The sequence below is a fragment of the Rosa rugosa genome, chromosome 1 (assembly GCF_958449725.1).
Source record: "Rosa rugosa chromosome 1, drRosRugo1.1, whole genome shotgun sequence".
NCBI classification, from domain to species: Eukaryota; Viridiplantae; Streptophyta; class Magnoliopsida; order Rosales; family Rosaceae; genus Rosa; species Rosa rugosa.
Window position 1 is genome coordinate 3,489,911 of NC_084820.1, and position 21,276 is coordinate 3,511,186.

The 21,276-nt window shown below is 39.1% G+C and overlaps 2 protein-coding genes and 1 long non-coding RNA gene across 4 annotated transcripts; 2 read left to right on the forward strand and 1 right to left on the reverse strand.

The window, feature by feature from the left end:
- Positions 1 to 7,612: 7,612 nt before the first annotated feature.
- LOC133743050 (uncharacterized) lies at positions 7,613 to 9,726 on the forward strand. Its single transcript, XR_009862914.1, has 3 exons — positions 7,613 to 8,201; positions 8,771 to 8,854; positions 9,378 to 9,726. It is a non-coding gene; the product is annotated as an uncharacterized LOC133743050 (long non-coding RNA).
- A 1,648-nt stretch (positions 9,727 to 11,374) lies between these two features.
- Positions 11,375 to 14,895, forward strand: LOC133726982 (zinc finger CCCH domain-containing protein 25). Of its 2 annotated transcripts, none has more exons than XM_062154612.1 (9): positions 11,375 to 11,570; positions 11,682 to 11,780; positions 11,893 to 12,389; positions 12,975 to 13,041; positions 13,191 to 13,244; positions 13,757 to 13,825; positions 13,896 to 14,018; positions 14,099 to 14,167; positions 14,514 to 14,895. In XM_062154612.1, the coding sequence occupies exons 1-9, from the start codon at positions 11,460 to 11,462 to the stop codon at positions 14,595 to 14,597; spliced, it is 1,173 nt and encodes a 390-aa protein (XP_062010596.1). In that variant the 5' UTR covers positions 11,375 to 11,459; the 3' UTR covers positions 14,598 to 14,895. The 2 variants fall into 2 exon arrangements, with proteins under 2 accessions (XP_062010596.1, XP_062010597.1); XM_062154613.1 differs by having other exon boundaries at positions 13,953 to 14,018.
- A 545-nt stretch (positions 14,896 to 15,440) lies between these two features.
- Positions 15,441 to 17,854, reverse strand: LOC133726983 (myb family transcription factor EFM). Its single transcript, XM_062154614.1, has 4 exons — positions 17,326 to 17,854; positions 16,422 to 17,048; positions 16,256 to 16,332; positions 15,441 to 16,113 (listed from the first exon to the last, which is right to left on the reverse strand). Exons 1-4 carry the CDS (start codon positions 17,546 to 17,548, stop codon positions 15,631 to 15,633), a joined length of 1,410 nt encoding a protein of 469 aa, XP_062010598.1. The 5' UTR covers positions 17,549 to 17,854; the 3' UTR covers positions 15,441 to 15,630.
- Between the last annotated feature and the right edge of the window lie 3,422 nt (positions 17,855 to 21,276).

The window sequence follows — 21,276 nt, forward strand, 5'->3', positions numbered from 1 at the left end:
TTGACGAGGAAACCATGCAGTAGCATGGATCTGCAGCGTCACTTTCAACGCATCTGGGTTCTAGATGGATCGTTCAAGGTTCAGGATCGGACTCCAAACCGATATGTCTTCTCTTTTGATCGTCGTAAGGATCGGAACAAGGTACTCAGAGGGGGGCCTTGGTATTTCAACAAAGCTCCAGTGGTCATCCAAGCCTATGATGGTTTTCTTGCTCCTCAATCGGTACCACTGGAAACCCTATTCTTCTGGGTGAGAATCAGTAATATTCCACCAGCACTGGAAGAATTACCAATGATTATGAATGTCGCCTCTATCGCTGGGACGTATCAGGGGATCGACCAAAAGCTGTTTGCCACTTCTGGCAAAATTAGGGTTCATGTTACACATGACATCTCCAAACCATTCTTTCAGAAAAAAACCCTAAAGCTTGCTCCTGGCGTGGTGGCTGAGATCGAGTTTTTCTTTGAAAACTTGATTGGTAAATGCAAAAGATGCAATCTCATATATCATGACAAAGGAGTTTGTCAGATGGTTTCACCGGACAAGGCTGCTGGGGAGAAGGAACAACACCGCCTCCCATTACCAAACCCTTTCCTGGGCTTTGCGAATAACAGGTTCGTTAATGGTGCTTTTAAATTTCAGGGTATACAAACCCCAATACTACCGCCTGTTGCGCGTAATCTGTTTGGATCTTTTGATGGCCTTAAGCCTCGCAAGCCAGTTGTTATTCGGCAAACAGGTTTGAAGATTCGAACTGCTGAGGCTTGTACTGAAGGTACTAGCAAAGAAGCCCTAGCGCTAGTTCCATTTGAAGGGATGCAATCAGAATTGAAACGCAGCAGGCCAGCTTCCCCTTTCTCTTCCCCTAAGAAGATTAAGTTTCTACTTGGTGAGGCATCAGAGAGCAAATCTATACTCCCCAAGAAGCTGAAAATCCTTGAGTTTCATACTAAATTCACTGCTAAATCACTTGGCTTGGTCGAAGCTCCAGGAGGCATCCTAATTTCTAAGGATAGTTCAACTCCACAAGTGAACACACCGCCAACCAAAAAGAAGCGGGGAAGGCCTTTGGGATCAAAGAACAAGATCCCCTCCAAGACCAAGAAGGTGACTGCTGAAGATGGGCTCAGTGTTCTGTGTCCTGGGAAACCTCCGAGCCCTAGTGTTAAGGGCAAGGAGACTATTTAGTTTTTATGTTTTTTGAACTAGCCTATTTACTTGTCATTGTTACATAGTTCATAGGCTTTCTTGAATAAGTGAGCATGGGTACCGTCAAATGATCGGATCTAATCTATGTATCAATGTGGTATACCACAAACTCTTTATCTACCCAATAATGGTAGAGGGAGGATATGTAATGGTCCTTTCTGGCCTGAGTTAATATATATCGACATGATATTCTTCAAAAAAAAAAAATTAATTCAACTAACCTAAACCTTTTCAGTTTCTAGCTAAATATAGTTTCCCAGATATCATCTCGATCAAATATCACTCGTCCTCATCATTATCTTCTTCTTCTTTTTTCCTCTGGTTCACCCGTTGACAACTTCCTCTGCTCTCTACAGGGGGGAGAGAGAGTTGCAATGGAGCTGAAAGCATAAATCTTTTTCTCAAAGTTTTCAAACCCCAAATACCCCAAGTCGTTAAATTCAATCTCGTTGAAGTCACAGTTATTGGGTTCGTCAATTCTCTGAGTTTGAATCTGGAAGATGGGTTTGTGGCTAATTGCGCAGTTGGTATATACTAATCACGGTAGAAAAGCAGTCGACAGTGTCGGAGATTGTGTCTCCTTCTTCTGCAGTTCTCTCTCCCCTTCTTTTTAATTGTCATCACTATCTCTCTCATGTTAAGACTAAATGATTGAAAAATCATGTGAAATCCATAGTTGTCAAAGTCTTTCCCAGCAGCAGGGCATTCTGTAGTAGAATTCATTCCATGACAGGAATTGATCCACCGACAGCCACTATCTGTTGCTCCAACTACAGTAAGCCAAGGGGGCAATGTCAATAAACAATCAAATAAATGCAGATAAGCTAATTATAATTCGAAACTGAGATTGATAAGGGCAGCATTGAAGAACGGTCTTGCAGATCCAAAGGGATGAATGTGTCAAGGGAAGAACATGAGTAATCTCTCCTAGGTCAGAACTCGATCAGAACCATGGATTATGCCAAGGTTTTCATTAGGCCTGGCAACGGGCGGGTATAGTGCGGGTACGGGTCGGGTTTTTAACGGGCCGGGTTTTTAACGGGCCGACCCGGTAAAAACCCGTTAAGTTAACGGGTTTCGCGGGCTTAACCCGACGGGTTTGCGGGTTTTCCGTTGGAACCCGTTAAGAACCCGTTAACAATTTTTTTTTTTTTAAATTAATTTTTTTTTTATTTAAAAAAAAATTAATTTTTTAAAAAAAAAAAATCCGTTAAGACTTATGTAATTTTTTATTCATTTTTTGATCAACTGTTAGAGAAATATATTCAGATCAATTAATATATACATATGTTGGTTGAGCTAAGCTAGTAAATATAATTAAATATTTCAATAGGTTCGAAATACATATTTAATGTACTAAATAAAATACATTTTTAATGTACTAAATAAAATACGTCTAAGTCATCTTAATTGCGGCTTTCTCCTTCTCCAGATCTATCTTGCAATGTCAAATCAAATACGTCTTCAGTAAGATCCTCCAATTCAGCGCGCTCTTTTTCTAAAGTATAAACAAACAAAAATGAAAAATATTAGAATAACATAAAGATTGATAAAGTGAGAATAGAACCAAGTTGTTTTGAGCTTACCTTTGTTACCAAAAATCCAATCTCGAGTACAAAGCAGAGCTTGAACTGTGTCAGGCAACAGTGAGCTGCGGTATTGATCTAAAACTCTCCCGCCAATGCTAAAGGCCGATTCAGATGCAACGGTAGAAATAGGAATTGTGAGCACATCACGAGCTAGATGAAAAAGAATTGGATATCGAATTTGCTCCATTTTCCACCAAGAAAGTACATCCAACTCTTGCTTTCTTTCTAGCCTTACTTCATCCAAATACTTGCTCAATTCTGTCTTCATACTTGAACTCGAACCAATTTTGTAAGCGTTATCAAAAGCCTGCCAATGACCAACTATCAACACATATATGGCAACAACATAGATATTACTAAAACTCAAATATCAACTTGAATCATTAAGATGGAAACTCAAGTTTTTTTTTAATTTTTTTTTTTACCTCAAGTAAGCTGTGATCGCCTTGTGCTTGAGAAGAACTCTCATCTATCGAGTAATTTGAATCAGCAGCACCAAAACTCTCAAACAATCCCACAGCGTTATAAACTGATACCAAATCGATCAATCATAATCTTACAGTCTAAACTCCCCACAACCAACTCATATTCTAAATCTTTTACAGGGTGAGAGTGAGATAAACTAAAAGTCAAAAAGCAGCCACCCCTACTTGCATTTATAGATCAAAACAAGTTTAAAGATTTTATTCCTAGCATGAGATACTGAGCATTGCATTACCTAGCTCAGTTCACTCATCAATCTAGTACATTGTACATATCATTGAAATTCAGTGGTGTGATGAGTGTTATATGTCAGAAAAAGATACAGAAAATTTTACAAAATCTTAAAGAAATTTTGTGAAAGTAACATTAACAATATCAATTAATATTCCTAATATATGTCTCTACAAACCCCTTTCGATTATCGTCTCTGTTTATGTCTCGATTAAGAAAGATATTGTCATACACTGTGTTAATTGAAAAGGCTAACTATGGCTATCTCGGAAATACCAAAGTTGATCAAGTGCTCACCAAACATATAAACACATCTTGTTGAGCATAACTACAAAATTTTTATACAAGTTCCTTTGTTTAACAGAAACTATAAAACATCAAGAGCGATTTGACAGATTGATCTCATTGGAAACTGCAGAAGAACCAATGCCAGAGAAGAATACCAAGAAAACCCCCACTAACAAGGAATAGCACAACCCAAAAGTTCTCCTCTGAGTTTCCATTATACCAAGGAACTGAAACAGAGAAATACTCCAATAAACACAAAAACCCATGAAAATAGAACAATCCTTAATCCCAAAACTAGACATTTGCATCAGAGCCAATCATAACATAGATGTAATTTCTGGGTTTTAAGGGTATTTGCAAAGTATGGAAGAAAAAAAAATGAACTTGCAGAAAATATATCTACTAATGTTTACAGATTACAACTAATGCTAACCTACTAACTACTGTTTACAAAGTTAGAGTCGTAGATGAAGCACCCTGAGAACCCAAAGACGGAAACTTTCTTTCATTACAGCAAAAACCCATAACCGAAATCACAGTATTGATCGAACCCAGTTGAGATTTGTATGAGAAAACCAAAACCCATGTTGCAAAATGTGCCAAAAGGGACATAAATAGGGTCTCAAAGATTCAGAAACGCGTAGAGAAAAGAAAAGGAAAAAAAAACGGACCTTTTGATTCTGTGCTAAAGGCTCTGCTTAACCAGAAAGCGTGCTCAGATTGGGTGACGGAAATGAATGGGAGGTTGCTGTGCTCAGATTGGGTTGAGTTCGAGAGAGAGAGAGTTGCGTTCTGGACTTCTGGTGAATGACGGAAAGGTCGAAGACTCGAAGTAGGTTTTGTAAACGGGTTCCATGGGTTCCAGTGGGTTTTGCACGCAAGGCCCGTTAATTTACGGGTTTTTTGCGTGCGGGCTTTTTTAGCACGAATTTAATAAATGGACGGGTTCGTGCGGGCTTTTACAGTGCGGGTTTCGGGCGGGTTTACGGGTCACGGGCTCAGATGCCAGGCCTAGTTTTCATATACTCACCCTAAACAAGTTTTCAAGATTGTTCTTTGATGCCAAGCATTCTTGTCGCATTGAGATTTCTGAAATAATGAAACAAATCAAATCCCAAAACCTGAGTTTTTTTATTTATTTCTCTCTCTATTAACCATTAATATTATTAATTTATTTACCTAATTCTAAAATTTAACCATAATTAGATTATAAGACACTTGGCAAATGCTTATGGAGTGGTGGTATCACCATCTAATCAAAGGTGGTGAGCAAATTTGATTCCAATAATCCATTAGGCGCTGGCATATAGTGATTAAACCTTCTGACAACAGAAACAGAAAAAATCAATCCTTGTTGGTTTGAGATGTCTTACTTGTCAAGCCATATCAGTCGTAGGTTCTTAAAATTTTGTGGGAAGCGTAGCTACTGAGATCAATGTAGTGTGTCTCTAAGATTATCCCTATTCTCCCTTGGAAGTAATAAGGTTTCATTGTCTCTTTAGAGAACATCGAATTCCTAATCTTCTTGGGTCTTGAATTAGTTATGAGCCAACTCTTTACAGTGTGTGTTTCTTTATTTTTCTAATAAGCGAGAGATGCCTTGAAAAGGTGAGAGGGTTTGATAAAATCGAGGAGACATAATTTGAAGAGAGCTATATGAGATTTGAGGTATTTAGTGGACTTTTAAGATATTGAATGCAATGAGAATTCTTTTTAAGAATAGGATTCCAAGGAGAGTGATCAATTTTGTATGAGAAAAATAAAAATGTTCTTCAAGTTGCATGTTATCTTCTCAACATTATCACCCAACGCCAAGAAAAATAAATTAGATCTTGCGCACAGAGACCTTTTAGATCTTGCGCAAGATCTAATTTATGACATTTTTCGTTGGGCTAACAACGCCAAGAATGAGTGCATAAAAGGGAAGCCTAATCACCGGATCATGCCATTGAAGAAACTAAAAACGACTACAAGTTATTCGCTTTTTCTTTAGGCATCGTAAACTCAAAATTAATGAGCATGCAAAAACCATTTTCTAATTAATTTTTTTTTTTGAATAAATGAATTAATTTATTCAATAAGCTAGAAATATGAAATTCACAAAAATGTAAACAATCAAGATCTCACTCACATTTTTACAAGTGAAAGCACCCCAAAACTATTTTAGACCATGGGCATGCTGCACTATTACATAGATGAGGGACAAAACGCCAACTGCAGAACTCGAAAGCATTACACTTAAAGCACAAATTTCATCCATTATGAGCCCCTCAACACCGAGATCTTCGTCTACTGATCTCAATGACAAGACCCAAGGCATCCACCTAGCATTTGACCTGCATCATTTCTCACCATGCCTCCCACCCCAAGCTTACCAATTTTCCTAGACATTGCTCCATCAAAGTTTAGTTTTACGTACAGGCCTTGAGCTGGTTTTCACTCTTGCTGCCTTGAACTCGAAATGGGCTAGCTTATGAGGCCTTGCAAAGGTTGTTCCAGGCTTCCAGCTGCTTCAAACTCCTATTGCCATCTGCCAACTAGTATTTACAGGTATTCTTAATCATGGGTTAGATAGGAATATTAAATATGGTAGATGATGAATTTACTACACAGTTAAAGCATGCACCCCTAAGTCTGCTATAAAAAGCTAGGTTTCTCTTGGTCTGTGTTTTGTGTTTGGTCATACGAGCTAGCTGGTTCTCTATCTAGCTCTCTCTCTAGGTCTCTTTCGGGTTTTGAGCATACTAGCTAGCTGGTTCCACCCCCTCTCTCTCCAGGTCTGTGTTTTTATTTGTTTTTGAATATATATACTAGGTGGTTCTCTCTCTCTCTCTCATGTTTGTCTGTGTTCTCATGATTTGCAGATGGAAAAAGGTGTAAAATGTTTCTTTTGTGAGTACGTGAACACTGGGGATCAGAAAGGAGATGTACAGCACTTGCAGAGCCTGCATGATAAGGTCCAGTGTTGTGTCTGCCATAGCTACTATGATTGGAACCACATGGCTCGGTTGGAGCAGCACTTCAAGGATAACCGTGATCACTGCCGCACTTTCATGTTCTGTCACAAGACAAATTGCCTCATTCGTATCTATCCAAAAGGTGCTCACAAGTGCATTAAGCCATTCCAACAGAAGCCAGTGGATGGTGAAGGAGCCAGCGGCACTTCCAACCCGACCAACTGATCAGACAAAACTTTGTTTCCCGGCCCAACTACGTAGGAGCTCCAGATTATCAAACTAGCTAGTTCTGAGTTTATCTAAATGCATTTATGCTTAATGCTAATGCCTCTTAATTATTACTTAAGTCCTTTGCATACATATGTACTGATCGGATCACAGTTTATCTCCTCTTAATTATTAATTAAATCCCAGATCAACATCGCTATCGCTATCAAGTGTTCTTGCTGCCAATAAATGGATGACTGCCCTAAATAGCTAGTTACTTGTAAAAAGCTATACGTTATAAATTTTAGCAGTTACAGATATAGCTAGCTAGCTAGTAATTGAGTACTACCTATATGCATGCTTCTTAATTAAGAGCAATTAAGCCAACCCCACATAAGCTATATATTGGAAGATTATAAAATATTGGCTTTGACCAATCAGGTTAAGAAGCCCATGATGAAGCCTAGGTTAATTAGGATATAACTAGCTAGGATACAAATATTCCTGCAGCAGCCAAACTTTTTGGTGTGAGAGAGTACTAACTAGGGTATTGGTTAATTGGGGTTTTGGGTCACTACTACAAAATGGACTATAGGACACCAATTTTGGGCACTATTCTAAATTGGTGTGTATGTTGAATAGTTTTGCACCGTTTAATTTGATCGGTGAGTTGTTGTGGAGATGCCACTGACATTCGGTGGCCCAATGCTCACATTTGATTAAATTATTCATAATTGGTATTGTTTGGTTACAAGTATTTACGAGTTTTACCCCCAAATTACATGTCTTGTTCAGCAAAAGCATGGGTCTTCGTTTTTGGGTCAGATCAAAAGAATGGGTGATGGCAGGAAAACCAAAATTTGTTCCAAAATTATACTTTGTTTATTGTATTTGAAATTGAAACCCACCCAATATCTACAACACTCGGTCTTAACAAACGATCACTTTACCAAAATTTATGTATGACCTAGCTCTCTCTCTCTCTCTCTCTCTCGAAACGAGATTGAAGGCTGAATCTTCTCAGAGACGTCGTCCATGTTTGGCCTCTGTAATCTCGCTTAGCTTGGATTGCTTCATCTTCTCCTCCATATCTATATGTAGCCTTTCAAGGAGGAGATCAAGGAATTCGATCAATCATCAGATGCTATTGGGGCTTCGATTCGGTTCATTCTCTGACTTCTTGTTGTTGGATTGCACAGGACGCGCCGCCTTAAACGAGCTCTCATCTCAAGACTATGTGAGAATTTCACCTTAATTTTTTTTTTTAATTCTTCTAGCTTCTTCGAATTTCTCCATAAATCTCATTTATCAATGCTCAAGTATGTGTGTCGATCCAGGAACGATTTATGCATGTTTGATTAATCTATGCTTCTGTATATTTCATGCTATCTACTTTACTCTGCTGACCCCATCTAATGAATATCACTAGCATCAGCATATGCATTATCTAAAGTGGGGAAGATAAGGGTTAAACATGAAATTAACTTTGTTTTCCCAGCTTGTCAATTATAAAATGTTTCTCTTTTGGATATTGGAGTTCAGTGGTTGTATTAATTTGTTTATGCTGAAACTAGTGCAGAAAACAATCAAAGAGAAGATAATAGTCGTCCCGCCATTTTGTTCTTTTGCAGAGAATCAAGGCTTTTTTAGTTGCTCAACTTGCAGTATTTTGTTCTTTCCTAGAGAGTCAAGGCTTTTTTAGCTGCACAGCTAGTGGTTAATGTCTATCATTTTATTGTTCTATAGTTTTTGCATTGCTAGTTATACTAATTATGACATTCATCTTCCTACCTTATGTTTTTGCAGGGGAGAATCAGATTTTCAAATTGGGTCATGTAATTGAAAGTGCTAAAGTGGTGGTAGCTGGAGTGTCATGGCAATTCACTGAAGGTACATTCACCATAAATAATCTAGTGCAAACATTTGGTTTATCTCTTGCTTTAAGTAGTGAAATTGACTACTTTCATTTTTCTTTTTTACTAGTAAGGGCTCTATTCTCCATTCTGGGAATTCAGATCAGTTTTCTCATGGAAAAGCATTTCAGTTTAAGCACATTACTTAATTAATATGTGCTTATGAATTATTTAGTTAAACTTGAATGATTTCAACTGCTGTGGTAGCTAGTCATTGCTTGGTTGGGGGGGGGGGTTGATTCTAAGTCGTGCTCTCATTGGACGATTACTCCTAATAAGTTTGATTTATTGGCTCATAACAAAGTCTATTCATACGTACTATCTACACACATAAGGTAATCTTTTGAAATGAAGAAGTCCTTGTTCCTTGACGTCTGTATACTTCAACCTCCCTGCCCAAACTTTGTTTTTTCTATGACAATTAAACTGAGTACAGAATAGTTTGCATGAAGAAAACGTTGTAGAATGCTATAACATGTTTTGTGGCTTGTTCATTTCAGGTAATGTCCAGTCGGCCTTGTTAGAAGGGAATCAATGGATTCTGTTTTGAAAAAGACTCTGACCAGGGAATGAACCTTCACCCAAAAGATTGGAATGAAGCAATCTCAAATTGAAATGTAGGAATGTTAGGCTTTTGATATCCATTTGAAGTGGCATGGAACCAACTGAAGTTTAATGACTTGCTGGGAAACTGAAAGAATTTAAGAGGCTGTACGAATTAACCTGCTGAAGACATTGAGACAATATCATGCAGTTTCCTTCTAGAGTTTATACCATTATATGAAACATCAACTTTGTGGTAGGTTTAAGCTTTGTAAGTTGCAACAAGTTTCTTTATTTCGGATAAGGTAGTGCAATAAGTTGTATTTACACAACTGTAATGATTTTAGATTTTGATCGAATGTGATGGTGTATATGGTTTTATTATTATTATTATTTTTTTTTTAATAATGTGGCATTTGAAGACACCGTTTTAACAGTTGGCTATTAACACTATAATTGGTGTATGGTAGCTGACATGACAGCTGACATGACAACATTCTTTTAAGTTGAAAACAAGGCACCGATTCAATTTTGGTGCTCTATGCTCCAAAGGAAACTGGGGCAATCACCACTGTCATGTTTTTGGTGGCTGCATAGTGGCTAATGAAGGCTTTGGTGGCCTTTGTGAACAATGAACACCCTTATAGGAGGGTGTCCTATAAGCAAAATTGTAGTAGTGGGTAGAAAGATTTTATTTTCAAGCTCTAATTGTATTGTCTCCCATTGATTATAGTGAAATTTCTCGCCGGCTTTGAAAGTGGACATAGCTTAATCACATTGATTGAGTGAACCACTTCAAATCTTTGTGTTCTTGTGTATGCTTTCTTTATTGCTATTTGGTTCCCCACAACAAATTAAAGATCACCAGACTTCCAACCCAGCCAACTAATCTTAACAGAACAACTCGAGCTCAGATTTCCATTGCTGCCAATTCTAAAACTAGCCAAGGTGTCTATAGCCGCAAGAGGAAATTATCTTTATTAGCCATGCATACATATGAGCGTACTTACATGTACTCAATTGATCAGCCGCACTAAATGAGCTCTTAGTACTTAAATCCTTGATCAACATCCATCACCATCACCATCAAGAATAACCTGCTCATAATAAATGAATCACTTCTCCAAATAGCTTGTAACTTGTAAAGCTACCTATATGCTTTAAATGTTGACAGTTTACTTATTTGTAAATCTTGCATTGATCATGTAATGAATTCTTGATCTGCTGCAATTGTGGCCCCTTTGAGCATCAATGAGTTCCATAAAGCTAGTACGTGAGATATCTCACCATATCTTGGTCCTTAAAACAACTGACTACGACTACGACTTAATGAAGTTGCTTGATATTTTAAGTGTAAAGGTTGTCCTAGCTAGATATTGCATACCTACATTTATGATTTATTGATCGAAATCAGACCCCACGTACATATGTGAACGTTAACATTACTAAACATTTCAATTATGACCTTTGATTCTTTCTCTAGAAAGCTTACGATATGTACATTAGTCACGAATCCTATCTTTTTTGAGCTAGACGTGAACCGAACTTCTCAATTCACAAATCGTAAGTTCGTAGTATGCACTACAACGTTCAATTTGGTAGTCATGTTACCAAACTTCTCAATTCACAAATAGTAAGTTCGCAATGATCTTTAATTCTTCCTCTAAAAAACTTATGATGTGTGTATGCGAGTCACGAAATCGTACCTATCTTGTGAGTTAGACATGTTACTGAATTTCTCAATTCACGGATCGTAAGTTCGCAACGTACACTGCAACGTTCCAATTTACTACATTTTTCCACATCGATCACGTCGGTAGTCAATCTCCAAATCTATCATCACATTCTTCACATATATTTCAAAGTGGGTAGAGCTAGAGCTCAGGTTCCAGCTCGGTGATGATCACCAAACGACTTGTCGTTCGCAACCATGAAAATAGATAAGTAAAAAATTAAAATAGACCAAGACCGAAAAAGAAAACAAGTAAAACAGAGCCGAGAGGCGGGAGAGGGAGCTAGTCTGAGATAGAGAGAGAGAGATGACGATCGACGACGAGAGCTCCGTCTACGTCGGCGGCCTTCCGTACGACGCCACGGAGGACAGTGTCCGCCGAGTCTTCGATCTGTACGGCGCCGTCGTCGCCGTTAAGGTCATCCAACTCTCTCGAACTGTTTTTCAATTTTGCTTAATTTTCAGCGTCATAGGGTTTTGAGCAGTTAGGGCTTTGTTTCCGATCAGAGCTTTTCGTTTTGGTTTGCAGATTGTGAATGATAATACGAGCAGAGGAAAATGCTACGGCTTCGTTACGTTTCGGAATCCACGGTCGGCGATCGACGCCATCAACGACATGGACGGCAGGGTGTGTGAGTTCGTTTTCATGAAATTGAATCTGGAATTGTGATTTTGTTTAGTTTTGCTATGAAATTGTTGACAGTTTTTGGATTTGGATTTGGATTTGGGTTTTGGAGCAGACTGTGGATGGGAGAGTTGTGAGAGTGAATGAGGTGAGGACTAGAGGGGGGAGATTAGGTTTTGGGAGAGGGAGAGAGAGGGAGAGTTTCCGACGGGATGTCGAGAGGGGGAGGAACTGGGGGAGGGGTAGGGAGCATGAGATGGAGTATGATGATGTTAGGGAGAGGTATAGGGAGAGGTCTATGGAGCGTGGGGATAGGTACATTGTTCGGTCAAGGGAGCGGCGGTCTGTTGAGTATGAGGGGGAAATAGATGGGGGATACGGTCGTGTACATGGTGATCAGGAGGTAATGAGTGAGCATTTCTCGGATAGAGAACGTGTGAGGGACAGGGATTTGGAAGATATTGAGCAAGGACACAGCAGGAGCCATGAGCGGGGTTGGGGGAGAAGAAATCGTACTGTGGAATCTGATAGAGAGAGGGAGATGGACAGAACGGAGCTTCCAAATGATATTGTTGAGAAGGATAGAGATCAACAGTCAAGGAGGTGGAACGGGTAAGATACGCCTTTCTTGTTATTTCTAATTGTTGCTTACAGTTAAATACCAGTCAGAGGCTAGGGTAGCAACTGGGCTTAATATTTAGATTGCGTAAACATGGTAAATATAAAGCCAAATTCGATAGCTTTGTTAGGCAAATTGTTGCAATTGTTGTCACATGAATATGTAGGTTTATTTATTTATTTTTATGAAATCATTAAGATATTGCATATGTAGCTTACATTTCCAAAATTTAAAGTAAGCACTTCAGCTTTGCTACTTAAATTGATGAGTGTAGTGATTAGCCTTTCATATAATAAAATTGAGAATCGATTGGGGTTTGAAATTGCCTGTTGGTGTTCACTTTTAGAAAAATGCTTCCTATCTTCATGACCAGATGGGAATACTTTTAGGAGTTATATATGTCTTCTGTATGAACAATGCAGCCATCTTCTCCTTATTGTATATTGTCATCAGTTGTGTAGTAATCCTGTTTTTTGAGATGACCAGGAGAAATAAAGATATGAGCAATCACATAAGTTTAGTACGTTGGCATTGGAGTAGAGATTTAATTTCATCATGTTCTGTTGTTTTTGCTGCAGTTCAAATTCTGTTGACCGAAATAGTAGGGAGCTTTTATCCCATTCAAGTGATGATTTCAGTGATCAGGCAAGTACAGCATTTTTAGCATTTCTTGCTGCGGGAGTGTCATGCTTTGCTTTTGTTTTTTGTTTTGTTTTTTCTTTTCTTTTTTTTCTGTCCTCTTAATTACAGTTTTGCTCTGTTTTCTTTTCTTTTTGTCCTGTTAAATATCTCAGGTAAAAGAACAGCTTGAAAGATCCACACTGAGGCTTGAAGAATTGAAAAAAGAGGTTTGTCTTCTCTTGAGAACACTAGTAGTTTAAGTAATGCCTATACCTTAATAGTATCCCTTTTTGATAAAGTCCTAAATTGTGCTATAGATAGGTTTTTTCATATCAATAAAAAAAGTCAGAACTTATGGTGGATGAGCATAAATTCATTCATTTGGCACCTCCAAATCCTAAATCTTGTCCTTAAACCTAATATTTTGTTACCTAGATTTTCTCAGTGGCAGGAGAAACTAAGAATAACAAAGGCCAAAACTGTGCATCCAATAAGGGTTAGCAATAGCAAAGTTTATGGAAGTTGAGAAAGTTATGCAAATGACCTTGAATTGTTCATCTGAAACTATGGCCAATATAAATGCATGAAGATGAAAACCTGCTCACATGCCACACACGTGCATGGACACAACCAAGAGAAACACTTGTGGCATGGAATCACCTTTGAAGTGAAGATAAAATTACAAATCTCCAAAGGTTATCTGTAACATGGCAGTAACTAAATTATATTTTGTTGTCAGACTTCTGAGATGGAAGAGAAGTTAGAAGATGAAGGAAAACTGGTTTTGGATTTACAGAATCAATCTAAGGTACTCCCAAGTTTTTGATTACTTAAAAGTCACTTTTAAGCTCATGCACTTTTTCGCTTTGTATGCTCAGTTTTACTCCAAGTCTTTATTTCACATGCTAAACTTGGTTCTGGTCTCACTGAGACAGAAGCTGGAGGATGCATTGGTAAATGCAAAGAAGAACACTTCACACCAGAAGATGCAGTTGACCAAGGTATTTTCAATCAGATTGTTAGTTATTAGACTCTGCAGAACATTGCCTAAAGTTAATGCATGTTGTTTTATTATCTGCAGCTACATGATTGCTTTATGCAAGTAAAAGATTACAGAGAAAGACTTAAAAGAAGTGAAGATGAACTTCAGGTTGGTGATTTTGTTCTCTTGAGCTTAATGTACAGGAAAAGATCAATTTGAGAGAAAAAACATAGGTACCATGTTAGAAAATGTAATGATGAAGAACAATATTATTTTGTCTATACGAACTGAAGTAAAAACTATTTAGATTTTTAGCCAACTTCTTTTGAACTGGTTTTGAATATGCATTCTGAGATAAAGAAGCAATCAAATACCCATTTGAGTTTGGTATATTAATGCTAATCTTTGGTTTCTTAAATCATGTTTTTCCCTCAATATCTCTTTTAAAAGAACTGTATTAAGTGCAAAATTTGATCTATATCCTAGATTTAATTACCAACCATTTTGCTTGTAGATGCTGGTTGAAGCAGCAACAGGGGAAGATGGCATTGATGATGTTGGCTTGAGGGATAAAATCCTGACTATTGGCAATGCCTGAAGTCACGTTGAGCTATGGAAGAAAACTGTATCTGCAACAAATACTGTAGTGTATTCTTTCTCCTTTATGGGTTGGGTGGTGAGGGTAGGGTGTCATCAGTCCTTTTGATAATGTATGAAGCTTTTGTAGATTTGTACCCCCAAAGTCAGTGAAGGATTAGCTTATTATATCCAAGATGTATATCATGTATCATGCTTTCTTATACGCCAGTGGTTTAGCATCCTTTTGCTATACAATACAACTCTTAAATGGATCAACTAAATATTTAGTTGCTTTAATAGAGGAATTGTTTTCGCCACTAGACTCATTACCTGCATAACTCTTTTGAATTAGAATGCGTGTTTGAAGACGTGAAGTTGTATACACGAGATTCATGTTTCGTTAGCTGGCTCCATGGAACTTGAAAGCATAGAGCTTTTTCAAGTATGGTGTGGGAATATGCAGACCACCTTCAACGCTAAAGATGAAACAGGCTGTGAATGCTTACCACACAAGTATCCTCTTTGCTCTGAGAATTGTTTAAACAGTAATAAGGCAGTATTAAAGCCCCCTTCCCGTGTCTCTGTGAGAACTAAGAGACTAGGGTGGAAAGGAACGGAGCTGAGCTAGGCACACTATCGGTGCCTCTTCTTCCTCCGCGATCAACCTAATCTTCAGATTTCAATTTCGATTTCGTGGAGATTCAAAGCCATCTGAGAATATCTCTAGGCAGCTAACAAGTTAATAGCTTGATTATGGGTTTGGCCTCAGAAAGGGAGGAACAAAATGTTATTTATTACATGGTAAAACACCACAATAATCAGAAACAGAGGTTGATTATTCGTTTAAATAGAATCTCAGTCTAAAGGAAAACAAAACAAACACTCACTTTCTCCTTTATGACCTTTTTACACTCACTAAGTTAACCCTCACTCTCCCAATATATTTCACATTAAATAATGATAAATTTGGAATTAAACATCTTAGTCCTCATTATGGAAGCATACAAAATGGTAACCCTAACCTTACTCCTAAACCCTAACCCTAATCTTAATCAGAACTTGAGTGTGATCTGACTTCCATTGCTTTCCTCACGGTCTTCCGATCTCCGGGCAGCCATGCCTTTCTCACCACTCTCAGTCCCAGCCTTCCAGCTCCCACTCTCAGACTTTCCATCTTCGATGCTCTCAGACCGGTCACCATTTCCTCTCAGGTCAGATTCCGGCGAGCTTTGCGTCCGGGAAGTAGTGCTGGCTCTGTACACGTGGAGCTGGTGGTGGAGCGTGTGGTGGTGCAGCTGGTGGTGACCTGACTGCGGCTGCTGCTGTGCCGTAGTGTAGAAGTCTTGTGGCATTGGGGTTGCACAGTAGTGTGTCGGAGCGTGGGAGGCTGGGCTGTATAGGGCCGTGGGCCCATTGTGACCTGCCGTGGCGTACTCCGGTGGAACCCAGATGCCACCTAGGACCACCAGCTGCGGCGTTGGGCCTCCCGTTGTCTGTGGGCTTGGGCTGGGCCGTCTAGTGTGGAGCCTGTACTTCTGTAAATAAACAAAAAACATATAGTTTAGTACTAGGGTTTGTGTCAGAGGTTCAAAATCATGAGGTTCATGCTAGCCTGCATTGTTTTGGATCAGAGCAGAAAAGACCGGACAGTCTGATCCTGATCAATATGGTCAATACCTGCAGATGACTTTTAACTTCATCATTGGTCAAACCGTCAACTTTCATGAGCTCCCTTATTTGTTTTGGTGTGGCCACTGTGAAAAAGCACAAAGAAACAAATCAGATATTTGACCATATAATAATGATTCTATAATGACTGTTAGGTTTTTCATTATATGATTACCTTGAGAACCACCAAGCATTTGGAGGGCGCTAACGAATCTCCTGTGCAAGTCCGGCGACCAGCACCGCCTGGCCTTCCTGTGACTACTGTTTTGAGTACTTGTGTTGGTGTTGGTGGTGGTGATAGTGCTTGTTTGGCCTTCTATTGCCTTGCCTTGTTGATCTTGAGTGGTACTAACCACACCGCAGTTGATACCATTCTCACCCAACTCGGAGCATTTGTTGTCCTGATCCATATTCTCGCCGGCTTTGTTCTCCGGAGAGCCGAGAGCCAACTCCGGAAGAGTTTGCAGGTTCGGGGATGGACCCGAGTTGCGAATATCTTTCGAAAATGGATGGAAGGCTCCTCCTCCGTAAGATCTTTGCTGCTTGGTGTCTAGGGCTAGCTTGGGGCTGACATTGAACCCCATATCACCTTGTTCTTTTGGTTTGGTTGCATCAGCTTGGCTCCATAGTTGGACAGAGGTCATCCAGTTTGCCTTATCAGAACTGTTTGTTGGTTTCTCTGAGCCTTCAGAATTTGAATGTTTAAGAGGTATGAATTCTTCAAGAACCGGCCTAATTGGTCCTTGATTATTTGCCGACGATGATCTGTAAGCTTGTAGCTGCTGCCTTGATGCCTCCACAGCTATATCAAAATCAATAATGTTATTATTTACAATGCATTGATCATGTATTTTATGTTCAAGTCTTTATCTTTATGTTTGTTTATCCTTCTTTTCCTGGCTTTAAGCACTCTTTGGAAAATATGTTGAGCAAGCTCTAACTTCTATAAATGAAAAAGAGATAAAAGAAAAAGGGTTTCCGAAACTGACTTCAAAGCTTAAAAAAAACAACAACAACATGAATATTCATTGGTGACTTCATGTTTCATAACATGAACATGAACTTTGAATTATAGGTACCCGTAGTGAGGAGCTGCATGGAGAGAGGAAGCTCGCGCTTGAAGGCATCGATCTTGAGACGCTCTTCTTCTAGACGAGAGAGTATCTCTTCGAGCTGCTTCAGGTCATGAGATGGCGTCGTCGTGGCGGCCTGGTGATGATGGTCGCCAAATGATTTAAGGAGCATGGAATAGCTGTGAGGCTTGCACTCAAGGCTTAGTTCAGAAGGTGATGCTGCGCCCATTTTTCAATTAGTTAGTGAAAGTTTTTCGATAGGAATAACAAGATCTCCCTTTGGGGTAAGCTATGAGAAAACAAAAACAGTGTTTTTAGAGGGTATTGTTGATCATGCTGAGCAACAACAACAGGGTATGTGGGAACAAACAAGAGCAAAAGAAGCTGTTTGGCTCTTTCTAAATTTCTAGCAAAAGCTAGAGAGGTTGGAGAGAAGATAAAGAGAGAGAAAGGTAGGGGCTGGTTGTTTCTGAACACAAGGAGGATCGAGGTAGGATCGTCTTCTTTTTAGGTGAGTTCAAGGGAATAAAGTGGCCATGGCTGAGAGAGATAGAGGATCAATTTTAGAGAGAGAGTGAGTGAATAAAAGAAAGCTAGAAAAAAGCAAAGGGATAAAGAAGGATGGTAACTTCTTGCAAAATGCAAAAGAACAAAGGCAGAAATAGGAGGAAAAGCTCAAAATGAGAGAGAAGGAATCAAGGTGTGTCTGACAGTAGAGGGTCATGTGCTTTGAGCGTTGCTTGTTTTATTAGAGATGCATAGACTTTAATGGCTTCTCCGTATCTCTTTGTTTCTGTGTACGAAGAATTCAAAATTCACCAATTTTAAAGATGATTCTTCTTCTCACTGTGTTGGTACTTTTATCCCCTAGCTTTATCTTTTTAATTATTTTCTTAAGCTTTTTTTAAGCCTTTCGAATCGTACTGAGCTACTATGAACCTATTATTCTCATGTATAATTTAGTTTTAAGTTTATACCCTACGAATTCTGGTCAGTACCATTAGTATACTCTACTTTCAATAGCATTAATTTTATTTTGTTAGTGTGGGAAATGGGATTCCTTAGGATATATGGTTAGAGAAATGTAACTGGCTATAATGGAATGATTAGAAGTAGCCAACACTGTATATCCGCATCAAATATAATATCAACAATACAAGTTAGAGAAAACCCTAGGCGGCCTCCTTTGTGCCGCACCAAAACCCAACGCAACAGTCGGCCTTCTTTGCCGGCGCTCTCTACCATTCTTGATTCCTTGCATCACTACATGCAGATCTCACAATGGCTAGTATTGATTCTGTCACCAAAAGCTTTGCTACCTCGCTAGCTATCGTTACCAATGAGGTTGTTGATATCTCCTCCATGGAGAATGGGGGGGGGGGGGGGAGGGGGGGCGTAGCGGAATGCACAGTCCTACCTCTTGGCAAGGCCTCTGACTTCCAAGCCAACAAATGCTTCTGATCTGCGGAGGCATTTTCGTCGAATATGGGTGCTAAACAAGGGTTTCAGTGTTCAGCCGAAAGCTCCGGATAGATTCCTCTTCTCCTTTGATCTCCGGGGAGATAGAAATAAAGTTTTGATGGGTGGTCCGTGGAGTTTCAATCGTGCTTTGGTTGTCATGCAGCCATATGATGGAGTAGCACCTCTGCACTCTGTGGAGATGGAGGACCTTTTCTTTTGGGTTCGCATCACTGACATGCCGCCCGCATATGAGCACAGGAACACTATTGCCAATGTTGCCTCCATTGCGGGTAAATTTCTTCATCTGGATCAAAAGTTATTTGATGCAACTCGGGAAATTATGGTTAGGGTTTCTCATGCAATTTCGAAACCCTTCTTCCTGCACAAAACCCTAAAATTTGGCAAAGGGGTAGAACAAGAGGTTCACTTCTTTTTTGAGAATCTTGTGGGCAAATGCACTATATGCCTTTGTGTGTATCATAAGGGGGCAGCGTGTCAGGCAGCAACTACTGCGCCGGTGGTCCAGGAAGCTCCCACACCGGCGGCACGAAAATTAAATCTCACTCGCCCCTTCTTAGGTTTTCACGAAAATCAGTTCAAGGATGGATTGTTTCGCTTCCATGGAATTTCCACCCCCATTCTCCCACCTGTGGGAAGGTCTCTTTTTGGAGGTGCTGGGACTAGTAAGGTACGCAAACCCATTGTTCTTCGTCATGCAGGAAAGACACATACTAATGACGACAATGAATTGGCTTTGGTACCTGTGGATACCGATCAGCCTACTAAGAGAAATCAGCCCTTTCCATCTCCAAAAAAATTGCAGTTTATGATGTCTGATTTGCTAGAGGGTAAAACAAGCCCTATTGCTCCCTCAAAGAAGGTAAAACTGCCTGAATTCCCTACAAAATTCAATGCAAAATCTCTGGGTTTGATGGAAACACCAGGAGGTATGCTTGTGCCTGCAGAGAGTATGATGCCCAAACCTTTACAACTTGAGCTTCCTAGTGGCAAAAAGAAGAGAGGTCGGCCTTTGGGAGCAAAGAACAGAAATCCACCAAAAGCAAAAAAGGTTCCTGCTGAAGATGTCCTGAGTTTTCTGTATTCAGGCAAGCCTCCAAGCCCTAGCTTCAAGGGCAAGGAGAAGATATAGGGTTTTTCTTTTGTTAAGCCTATAAACTATGTAAATGTCTGGCATAGTTATAGGCTCGCTTAAATAAGTGAGCGATAAGTTCGAATAGAGTAGGTCTATCCTATGTACCACTGTGGCTCCTCCACGAATTCTTGCCTGGCCATTGTTATGTGTCAGCGGATGGGTATGTAATGGCCTTCTTGGCATGAGATATTATAAATGGATTTCCATTATTCAAAAAAAAAAACAATACAAGTTAGAGTTTTCCCAAAAAAATTCAACATATTTTATTATGAGAATAAATCCTACTACTTTCGGTACAGGGGTTTCCACACTTGAAAAAAAAAAAATTGTGAGGCGTATTGCTTAAATCATTGGTCCAATACTGAATGTACCTTTTTCACCCGGCAAGATGCCTGATATTTACAACGCTCTGGTAGTTAAGGGTCGAGATCAACAGTTACTAGAACTTTCAATTTCTATTGTTTCTATTGTATTGCATGCCATATAACGTTTGAATTGTAAGACTCTTCCATAGCTTAGTAAAATTCAATTGAGATTAGTTGCACACGCACATTTCATGCTCAAATGAACCACCAAGACCTATTCATTCATACATTTTGTGATTAACATATTATTAAGGTATAAAAACTCTTAAAAAGCTTTAGTTCACGCGTATTCAACAGTGTAAAACATGTATAAGCATGCAGTGATTGCAGTCCACAGAAAAAGGGTATAAAGGAATAGTTGGATTCCATGGTTGTGATCTTGCGCATCACATCGAAAGTCCAACCCTAGCTCCAAAGTCGAAATTAAGCTTTAACAGCAGATTGTAGCTAGACCAAAAAAAAAAAAAAAAAAGCAGATTGTAGAGATTGGACACGTGTACGGCCAAGTGGTACTTTGGGTTGTCCTTAACAAGCATTCTATCATTCACACAATTATACGTATAAATGATTCTATGATGATTACATATTAAAATGAAAAAAGGGCCTTGGGAAGAGAAGAGCTACCTAAGCATATACTAAAAATCATCCCATGCTTATTAGTTTTTTACCACCAAATTGGAGAGACTTTATCTGTGAGCAAAAAAGAGGACATATTCAAAATGAGATTAGTATCTTTCTAATATATCGAAGCTAATATATGTTCCTCCATATGTATGTAGCATGCAACTTTCCTTTTGGTTTCAAAAGTTGCATAATTGCTGTGAAATTGAGTGCATTCAGAGAGAAGGTGAATAAAATTTTATAGATAGAGAATATCTAATAAAAAGACGAAACATTCATGTTATTTAAGAATAAATATATTAAGCCTCTAAGGGAAGGAATATCTTCCTTCCAATTCTACGACTCTAAATTAAGGGA

What these genes read in the sequence shown, in the direction of transcription:
- LOC133726982 (XM_062154612.1), top strand. Translation starts at nt 11,460, where the DNA reads ATGACGATCGACGACGAGAGCTCCGTCTACGTCGGCGGCCTTCCGTAC. An exon ending in CAGTCAAGGAGGTGGAACGG is followed by an intron (nt 12,390 to 12,974) that starts GTAAGATACGCC and finishes TTTTTGCTGCAG; the next exon opens with TTCAAATTCTGTTGACCGAA. An exon ending in ATTTACAGAATCAATCTAAG is followed by an intron (nt 13,826 to 13,895) that starts GTACTCCCAAGT and finishes TTGTATGCTCAG; the next exon opens with TTTTACTCCAAGTCTTTATT.
- LOC133726983 (XM_062154614.1), bottom strand. Translation starts at nt 17,548, where the DNA reads ATGGGCGCAGCATCACCTTCTGAACTAAGCCTTGAGTGCAAGCCTCAC. An exon ending in AATGCTTGGTGGTTCTCAAG is followed by an intron (nt 16,333 to 16,421) that starts GTAATCATATAA and finishes GCTTTTTCACAG; the next exon opens with TGGCCACACCAAAACAAATA. An exon ending in AAGTTAAAAGTCATCTGCAG is followed by an intron (nt 16,114 to 16,255) that starts GTATTGACCATA and finishes GTTTATTTACAG; the next exon opens with AAGTACAGGCTCCACACTAG.